At 35.1% G+C, this 11,144-nt stretch overlaps 1 protein-coding gene across 1 annotated transcript; it reads left to right on the top strand.

Moving 5' to 3' along the window:
• The first annotated feature begins 219 nt into the window (after nucleotides 1–219).
• Nucleotides 220–10,578, top strand: LOC123547764 (uncharacterized). The gene is made up of 3 exons (XM_045335019.2): nucleotides 220–1,047; nucleotides 4,347–4,579; nucleotides 7,985–10,578. Exons 1-3 carry the CDS (start codon nucleotides 300–302, stop codon nucleotides 8,720–8,722), a joined length of 1,719 nt encoding a protein of 572 aa, XP_045190954.2. The 5' UTR covers nucleotides 220–299; the 3' UTR covers nucleotides 8,723–10,578.
• Nucleotides 10,579–11,144: the final 566 nt, after the last annotated feature.

Here is an 11,144-nt window from a genome sequence, read left to right as displayed (position 1 = left end):
CTTAACCCATATAAAGGAATATGATTTCACCATCTGGAGATGATTTGTCTTTATTACAACAGCCGAATAAACACATGTGCTGTTTGTATGACGTGCCATTACAAAATTTAAATCTTTATTTTTTCAAGATCAAATGAAAAATAGAAATATATTTTTCAATAAATTATGCATCGTTTTTACAGTATGGCCGAGTGACTGATTTAGCAGACAAAGATTTCTTAACATTGCAGCGTATTTAACCTTGGAGCGGTGCAAACAGAGCTACCAACATCGGTAAAAATACTTCGAATGAAATAAGCATGAAGACGACCTTGTGTGTCTCATTTTATTTGTGTATTGCAACTGTCAATAGTTTCGTTTCAAATGACTTTAATCATTTAGTGAAAGAAGTATGCAGAGGCGAACAGTCATGTAGCGAAGAAAATAAAACCCTTCCGGCAAATTCGTGTTGCCGTCCTTGTGAATGCGAGGATTTTTGCCAGGAAAAAGGAACGTGCTGTGACGGCAATAGAACAAACCGAATCGAAAATGTAACAGCTCAAGTCTGCTTACTGGCCGGACTGGAAAGATCGTCAATCGACGGAAGAAAGACACAGCTTAATCCATACCTTGTTCGAGCACACTGTCCTGAAAGTTTCACCAATCATAGTACCAGAGATAAATGTGAAACGAGCACTCCAGAAAGTATTGAAGATGGCGTATTCGTCTCTTCTAAAAATGGCAAAATTGTTTACAAAAACAGGCACTGCGCTCTATGCCACGGTGAAGAAGACCCAATTATGTGGACAGTTGGTGTAGATGAAAAATGTGTCAGAGACGTATTTTTGTCCAGATCTGATACTCATCGTTCGCTAAATGCGTCCTACATCAACGAAAAACTGATGACATCATGTACAATATCGTTTGACAGACCAAGTATAACGGGCTGGAAACACGTGACATGTGCCCATGAAGGAATGCTGATTTCAAGTTGTCCGGAAATGACGTCACAGAACCGCTCGTCTGGTATTGATAAGGAACTAAATGAATTATGTTTGGAGGACAAAAGTAAGTGTGTTTATGATAAATGGTTTACACATAATATCTAGTCACATGCGGTTATATGTTCAGGATGCTTCTTACTCCACGTTCATTATTGTTTGGGCAGCACATTAATTAGGGAGGGCCTATCTTAAACCTAATTTAGGCAGAAGAAGAGTGCTCAATTTTTCACTTTGTGAGTAATTTGCAGTAAAACCTGTCTATAAAAACTACCTCGGTAAATGTGATACTTGTTCTGTAATACACCTTTTTGTAGGTAAACAGTCTAGAAAAGAACATGCATGGTGACTTTATAGCTGTGAATTTTATTCAGTGTTATAAGTTTAAAATGCTTCAGTAGGTCTATGCAGAAAGTTTTGCAATTTCTAGAAATGCACTCGCGCAATTTTTCATTGATCTCGGAAAATTATAAAGCAAACGGGAAAAATCAAGGTAGATCTATTTATAGGTAATCAGATTTGCATCGAGATAATATGCAAGTCCTGCAGCGGAAATACTGCGCGACTTTAGGAGCGCAACACTATTCTGCGTAAGAACGTGTGCATATTTTTTCGATGCAAATCTTGAGCTCTAAAAATCTATTTACTAGATGCATGCACACTCTAGAACTTTAAACATGATGGCAGGCATGAAACTGACATCATAAATGACGTCACACACACATATGACATTTGAACGTCAATATGGAAACATTTCAGGTCCCACTTGAATTTTATGGAGTTTATAAATGAATACAAAATAAAGAACCGTAGGCCTATTTTCTTTCAACTAAGACATACATTCCAGATAATAAAATCATACATAAAGTTCGTTTTGCACAGCTTAAACATTTTAGTCAGAAGCATGCCGATGCTTTAGGCAACAGAGCTTTATTGTAAAAGTTGTAAAAGGTCTTTAAAAATATAAAATATCATCGATCAGTTGATATTTGATGAGTATGCGATCAAATTCTATGGAAATCCAGTCATGGTCAGCTTTTAACGAGAATTTGCAAGAATTCTCTCCCTTAATTATTGACTGTGTTAAAGCAATTCCCTTCAAATTTGATTGCCTCGCTTACATTAGCTAAAGCCGTGTCATTCATTACCTAAATCAATAATTCTTTGTCATGGATTTTGCATTGATCTAATTTTTTGCTTTAGGTAATACACGGAAATAAACTCGCATGTTACTCCATAGAAAGCAACAAAATATGTAGCCAGTTTTTGATATAAATCTTGTTGTTTTATTGATTCATATAGAAGTATTATTCATGTAAAGATATAACACATTTCTGTAAGAAAAACATTATGTAAGCTTATGATATTGCGAAATTCGTGTTTTCATGTAACAGAAAATGAAAACATTCAAATAAATTTCTTTTCTTCTCTTTTGAAACTTTGAATTCCTCCAGAAAATGACGGCTAAACATTGAAATCCGAGGATTATTTTATAAACGAGCTTTCCCACAAACACATGTATAAATAATAATTTTCCTCGAGAAAAACGAAACTTTTGTAAAGATACATGTATTCCCATTTTGACTGATTGTTCTTGTCCATATAACGGTACTTTTGTTTAACTTTCATATCTAGAAGTTTACCTTTTAAAACATGATAAAATAAAGTAATAAACTTAGCAATACTGTATTTGACAGGCAATGGCAAAGAAAACCCCAAGCAAAACAATCTTAAAAAACATACATGTTACTAAAACACGCACACACATGTTTTATTAACAGGTCTTGATCCAAGATTTTCCATAGAAATCAAAGAAAGAAAGAATCTATTGAATTATGAATCAAGTTTTTGATTTTCTCTGATCAGTATTGGTGTATGTCTATCATAGAGATCCTAACTCATTTTTTTAAAAACAACTAGCACTGATTCATCCTGTCTACTTATTTATAGTGTCTAAGTTACTTGATTATATATAAATCAAATATGCCAATCAGATATGTGTTTGTACATACCATACAATTCAATCATTAAATCAAATTTATCGTGTAAACTAAAGTCTTTAGCTGTAAAGAGGGCTGTTTTTCATGCTTTCCACGAACAAAACCGTGACAAAAATGTAGGTCGGACTGAAGAGATAATCCTACCGTGCAAATTCATGGAAAGCATGCCAATTTTGTTTAAAGCTTGGATTTCATTTCTAAAATAGACATGATATTGTGCGTCTGTTAATTTCACCCTTTCTTTGCACATCGTGGAAACCATGCTGTGTCTTTTGTTTAAATAAATGTGCACATTCTCTCCCCCTCTCACCAGCTTTCAATGAGCGCCTAACTTGCAAATTACACTATTTCATTAGAAAATTATTCTTTGAAGTAATTTTTCTCCTGTCGTCGAATGTTTCAATAAGGTATATTTAGCTTTCAGTCGGAAATTATGTAATTTATGTTGATTCGTATTGTTATCATAAACAGTTTGGTGAAAAATCAAAGCTCCGTTCTATTCTGTTTTTGTTTTTTTGTTTTTTTTGACTTATTAACAATTATGAACGTTATTATTTCAAAAGACTATATTGAATCGTACGTCAGTTGTTGGTATATGCAGTTCCTTAAATTAACACGGTGTAAGTTAATCAGAACTCCACAGTCAAGTTTTTTTTTTATTTCTTGGTACACTTTGAAGTAAAATGGAAGCAAGAAGATTTTACCTTATTACACTTAAAATTATATTATTGTATAGTTTATAAAGTCAAGAATACCTACATATGTGATAATGAATTGTCATGCTTTGGAAAATATGACTTATTTACCTCTAAAGTAAAAGAAATTGAAAAGTTCACTGTTTTTCACTATATGTTCAATATAAGCGACGGTGATACTTTTAAAACAAAATTGGAAGCAAGAAGATGTTCAGTTAGAATAAATATTTTCACATTAAATTGAAGAGGAGAAATTAAAGTTTACTGTCATATCTGGTAAAATATTCACAAACCAAAAGACATATTTGAAATTAATCATTAAAAATAAATTTCCTATATAATCTATTGCTCAACGTAATATGAATAGGGAAACCAATATTGATTATCGGATAATTTTCAAGGGGGACAACCTACTGTGATAAGCCAGTCAAATATAATAAAAGCTGGGGATGTTGACAATTTTAAACTTTCTTTCCATTCCCATCAGACCCATCTTCAGCTTAATATCTCATAAATTACCTACTTTTACAGATTTCAATAGTGCTGTAACAGACTTACAAATTAAAGAATTTTCATTTTGCGGAAAAAAACTAGGAATAACTATTGGAGGTTTGTCTGGGCAAATGTTTCGTACAGTTATTTTAGCTATAATATTAACGCTTATTTTCTAGGTGCGCTGTCCGTTTTCCACGGATATAAGTGGCAATATGCCAATGTTTATTGTTATTTATGCAATGAACAAAAAGCTGCCAAATGTGACACAGAAAATCCTGATAAGGTTTTACAAAGTATTACCCTATTACTAGACTTGTCGCTTCTGCGCATGGGCAAGATATCACCGGAAGAGGAAGAGGAAGAAAAAGGACATCAGTGTACCGGTCCTACTTTCTACGACGAACTGTTTGTAAGTATTTTCTACGTGTGGGCATGATACAAAATCTAACGTGTCTGGAATCATGACACTTATATGTCAATGAAAATGTCAAAACAGCTTTATTTGGTTGATATTGATCCTAAAAATGAACCATATGAAATTTCTTTTTTCATTGTTGTGTAAAAATAAATAAATGTTTGAATCGCATTTCCTACGGGTCAGACTATTGGCTCTAAATACTAACCAGGACTGGTGTCGACAGTCAGCTAAATTGGTAACGGTCATCCATCCATGTGGATTCAATTGTGAAAAAGTTAGCGGCTATGAGACATTATTCTCATTACCCTTGTTTACGTCTGTCCTCTTTACATCAGTTATTTGAAGATAATATTGAATACGTCTTACCTGTCGGGTCATGTTTTTTTGCCCCAGAAGTAGTCTCCTGAAAACGATATTATACTCGATTTTGTTTAAACGCTCAAAATAGCATACGATAAAGTGCTTTGTATATAAGACATTTGCTGTGCTTTTCGCAGACTTTTCTCAAAATTATATTTTACGGGGTTTTATTTCGCACTGGTAGTTGCAGAAATTTCAATTTAAGTATTCCCTGCTCCCGGTATTACAGTAAAGGTGACAAGAGAATGAGCTGCGGATGCACCTTATTGAATGAACTAGAGATAAAGTAACCAATCAGACGCATGAAATCTGCGACGTTTTTCATGGCGCAGAAATAACTAGATTCCATGCCGGGCGCTTATGAAGCACTTGCTGGCTTTGGACATCTCGTATGTCTTGACCTTTACCTTTATAATATTAATTCATAACATCGCAAATCTTTTCTCTCCCCCTTTTGATAGTGTAGCTTCCTATGAAGATTTGCTAAATTCCGACAAGTGGTTGCAGAGAAAAACTCCGCACAAGAACTGTACTATAGTATACTACTGTTGAATAATGAAAGGACAATAACTCTGTGAAAAACCATCCAACCGGAAGATGAAGACAATATGCGCATCTTCTCTTGATAGTGAAGCTTCGTATGAAGTTTCACTAAATTCAAACTAGTGGTTGCTGAGAAATACTTCGGACAAGAATTGTACTATAGTATACTACTGTATAATTAGCAAAGGGCAATAACTCAATGAAAAATCATCCGACCGGAACATAAAGATAATATGCGCATCTCCTCTTAATAGTGAAGCTTCCTGTGAAGTTTTACTAAATTCCAACTAGTGGTTGCTGAGAAATACTCCGAACAAGAATTGTACTACAGTACACTATTGTTGAATAATCAAAGGGCAATAACTGGGTGAAAAAATCACCCGACCGGGACATAAAGATAATATGCACATATCCTTTTGACAGTTAAGCTTCCTTTCAGGTATGGCTACATTCCAACCAGTGGTTGCTGAGAAATACTCCAGACAAGAATTGTAATATAGTATACTACTGTTGAATAATCAAAGGGCAATAACTCTGTGAAAAATCATCCGACCGAAATACGAAGATAATATGCGCATCTCCTCTTGATAGTAAAGCTTCCTATGAAGTTTCGCTAAATTCCAACCAGTGGTTGCTGAGAAATATTCCGGACAAGAAATGCGGGACGGACGGACGAAGCGGCAACTACATGCTTCCCCTACAGGGAGCATAAAAACATATATAGCCATTTAGTATAGATGTTTTCTTACCAAAATAAAACAAGTATTGAGATGTTATGTTACACATAATAAAACTGACCTGTTCTTAAAAATAAAACTCTATGAAAATGACCGTTGAGCAATTACGCGTATGTAGACATTTTTTCAATGAATAAAACAAAAACCTGTTAATTATCAATGAGAGTGATCTAGACCTCTTCACAATTCAATAAGCTATAAAACTAAGCCGAAATGTAACTGTCACATCCTTATATGACTCATTATACCATATTTCAGCAACCATATGGAACTACATTTTTGACTACTGTGTTGTTACATCCTATCTGGCGTGAAAGGTCCTGGATGGAAAACTGACGTCAGATAGAAGTGAAATATGAGATTTCTTTGGATGTAATTTCTTGTTGTTTCAATATTATTTTCGACCATTCACATCATAGCTTTCATTTCAATGCCAAACTAGCATTTTATTGGCTGACTCCTAAGATGAAATTTATATTTATAAAGAATCAAGATCTTTTTCTCGGCGAACATCAGAGAACCATTATTGGGAAAAGTGTCAGTGAGTCCTGTAGTGAGCATTCAATAAACACAGAAAACGGGGATTGTCTCGATTTTCAGAAAAACAACAACGAAAAGAAGCTTTTTGAAAGACTCCTATATTTTTTGTGTGACGTTTGTGGGTAATAAACGTGTTTACATTGAATTCTCTCTATAGGAATCTGATTCCGTCCTTGGTATATTTACTATCTTATGGCAGCGTCCTGGTGCCAGCAGAGAGATTTCAATTTGTCTTACGTAGGACTAAGTATCTCCTACGTAGGACAATAATATCTCCTATGTTAGACTTACTATCTCCTACGTAGGATTTAAGTATCTCGTACGTAGGACTTAGTATCTCCTATGTAGGACTTCCTAACTCCTACGTAGGAAATAGCATCTCCTACATAGTACTTACTGTCTTCTACGTAGGACTTAGTAACTCCAACGTAGGACTTAGTAACCCCTACGTAGGACTTACTAACCCCTACGTATGACTTAGGAGATATTAAGTTCTACGTAGGTGATACTAGGTCCTACGTAGTAGATAGTATGACCTACGTAGGAGACAGTATGTCCAATGTATGCGATACTATGTCCTATAGGGCGTGGATGGTAGCATGCATTTCCACTACCGTCCATGAACAGGCTCAATCAAACCGAGCCTGTAACATTTTCGTTTTTGTCGAGTTGAGCGACATGTGAAATTTCCACTTTTTCTATTCTATGTAGGAGATAGTAAGTCGTACATAATACAAATTTAAATCTCTCTGCTGGCACCAGGACTCTGCCATACTATCTCGACGTATGCGTGTTAACCTATAATTAATCTCGGTCAGTAAATTACACCAACGCCACTACCACGTCCATCATCCTCTCCCTACGCCCACAACAAACACAAAGCAAACACTGGAATATAAAGATCGATAAATTGCATATGTAAAAAGTGTGGTTACTTTTCTGCATGGTTTGTATTTCTATAACGTTAACTCGATCTCGACGGGACCAGCAAAATTTGTTCGAGTGATCGGTTGTTCGAGTTATTGAACACAATTCATTATACAGGGATTTTTCCGGGACCTGACGACGAGTTAGAAAGAAGGGTGGTGTACGAATTATCCGAGTTCGAGTTAATGAAGTTTGACTGTATTATGACGTCACATAACAAAACTCCGTTTTATAGTAAGTAAATAGTAACCTAAATACATTTGAATTTGTTTTCTATTACACATTACAGGACACATGCAGAGAAATACGTTGCCAAATGTTTGATGTTGCCTCAGAGGGTAAATGCATTTCCATAGCACAGAAAGGTAAAATGAACTATGCTTTCAACTTTGAACTTGTCCCAAAGCAGCCGTGGAACCGTCAGCAGTGGAACCATGTAGACATAAGCGAATTCTTGGATGCCTTATCCACATTTCAATCAAAACTGGGATTTCGAAAATGTCGGCGGTGCAGTGTTAATGTCAGATACAACCTGAACCCCACCATGCAGTATAAAACATATTCACACTTAAAGTTCTATCTCCAGTTTGTATTTACAACAACACCGTATTGTGAACGGAAATATTTACTGTCGCGTGCAGAATGGTTGGAAAATGGTCAACATCCGGCTTCCTTAGCGCAGAATATTACATTTACGGCTAGATATATTTGGTCACAAGACGAATATACGAATATAACCGAATCGCTTATTACTGTGTATCATAAGTATCGGTGCCGAGCCTTTGACCCTAGCAGACTTGCTAACTGTCCAAAAATAACTCTGTCACTGGATGAATTTGTTAAGATTGGAAATCTGACGAGAACACAGCAACTAAAAGCAGTTCGGAATGAATATGATGGCTTCGATGTCTGCCTGGATGAATACAAAAGATATGTTCACGACATAAAATCACACAGTGCTAAAAGTAGATATAGCACTAACTTCGTGCTTATACCGCTGTTTCTGATTTTTATTGTTTTGAAATAATTGTCTACATGACCCGTTTTTGGAGCACACTTTTCGAAAGACAAGAAACATGCGCACCGGCCTAATTACAACACTGACCTATGGTAAAAAATAGCAAGGACTAAATATCCAACTGATATCATGTGCTCAAAGCACAGCTAAGTCAAAATACATTGCCACAATTCTGCACGTTGAATACTCCTATGGAATTAATTGATGACGACCATTTTTTTTTACAAAATTGCAGTACAAAAAGATAAGCTTTTGTCCATCTGTGTCGCATTTTGAGCAGTATTTAACCAAATATCATAATCAAAATTTAATGCAGTTGCCAGTGAGGCATTACGTAACGAAAATCAACTATGAACAAAGTTAAATCAGTTCTACAGAATATCTTGTAGCAAAGTGATGTTGCATTTTTGTAAACATGAAATGTTAAGTAGTTATATTATATTTGTAGTACATGCACTTTCTGCTACCGTATATGCGCTCCTAGCCATTTGTATTTTGTCAATACTCTTTGGTCCTTTATATTATAATGTACTCCGTGTTTATTTTATCATGTCCACTAGTGCATCAATATAAATTACTTTAAGGGAATGAAAATAACTGGTCAGCTCTTCTTCTGACACGAAAACAACGTTTTGACGCAAACTTAGATCTACACGTCTCTTTATATACCATTATGTATAATGTACCTATTCTGAACGCAAATTCCTTTTCAACTTTTAACCTGCTAAACTGGTTTGTTCGCAGTACTATTTAATATTCGAAGAGGAGTTCACTGAAAAATTATTGACTGTAAAGCGAACAGTGCAGACCATGTGCAGGCTGTTGCAAAGGTAGACTGACTTGCCGCCAGCAGGTTAAAGGTTACATGTTTTGATACTACATGATACTACATGTAGTCGAGAAATTACCAAATAATTCTGTTCATAACTGATAAACTGCAGACGACACAGATAGTTACATGTACAGAATGGCGGATAAAAAGCAAGTCGAATAAACAGCGAGTGAGTTTGGTGTGTATTTTATTTTTTTGGCAAAACGGAAATTATACAAATGATACAAACAGTAATTACATAAGATTACTCACTCTATGTCGTGAGTAAATCAATTATTCACTAATTTCATGTTCCTAACTACAAAAACAACAAACAAAATATAGGATAAAGGTCTTAGTATTTGACAGCATTCAAATGTACAAAAGATACGAATATATTGGTCTTGTAAATGCAAGTTTGTATACTCCATTTTAATCGACCTGGCGGGGCGTGGTTTCGCGACGATCCACTGCATTACATACCTCTTCCTTTGTTAGACAGAGGTCTATATTTTTCTGAAAGACCTCTTTGAACAAAAGATGTCTCGTGCAGAGGTCTAGCTGTTCTGGCCGAGACCTGAGCACGTGAAAAAAGTGATGAAATAGCATCTATTAAACACATAGATACGTTTCAATAAAATACTTTTTACAATGATTTTATCATGATTGATTATGATTACCTAATGAAATAATCAGTGGTTAATAAACTGATTTTCAAGAAAATCGTGCGTAATTTTATTAACGTTTCTTGTTATTGTTATTAAATGCATCTTACATGTATGCATGATTAAAATTAGGAAAAAAGCCTAGATTCCACATAAAGCCGTAAAATATGAGAGAAAAATTAATAAGCAAAAATAAAGAATAACCGCTCTACCAGTTAGGCAGACAAAATGTTAACAATTCACCATTTTCGATATCCTTTAATTTTGGTTATTAACCCGCAGAGAACAATAGAACAGTTGTATAATTTCATCTGTTCAAATCACAGATGACAACCTGACATTTAAAAAAAATCACCCCTACGCCAAATCATGGATTCGCCTGTGGTTTCATTAAGATAAGAAATAAGTTTTATTATCCGTAGTTTATAAACTACATCCGAATAGTATATGGGATTTGTAAGACTTAGTTTTAGAAGCGTCTTAAAAGCATGCGACGACCACTGGCGCCAGACCAGAAAGAAAATGTCTCTGTACATGTTATACCCTACCCCTAGGTATTCTATAAGAACCATGGTCATGAACGGGAAAATATACTAACCCGTTTCAATCGTACATTTCTCGACTTAAACGCGCAGTTCGGTGAATGGGTACCTAGTATACTGAACAAGCGACAATTTATCTTCCAACGTGCACCAGTCACATTGTCTCAATATTCCATATTGCTGAGATTATCAACATATTTTATGCTTTCGTCAACGTTACAGAAAAAACTTGCGTGACCTTCCCTCATGAACATCCGGTCTAGAGGTCACAGCAGTGTGCACATGTTTGGCGAAACGTAAACAAACAAAAACAGAATTAAAAAAAAAATCACAATTTTACACTAAAACTCAAAATGATGAATGAAATTCATCTTGTATATGATTTTTAAGCTGAAATCATTGGTGTACATCTG

This window comes from Mercenaria mercenaria, chromosome 3 (assembly GCF_021730395.1).
Source record: "Mercenaria mercenaria strain notata chromosome 3, MADL_Memer_1, whole genome shotgun sequence".
NCBI lineage: Eukaryota > Metazoa > Mollusca > Bivalvia > Venerida > Veneridae > Mercenaria > Mercenaria mercenaria.
The sequence above is the reverse complement of the archived record's forward strand: the minus strand, read 5'-3'. Positions and strand labels throughout refer to the sequence as shown.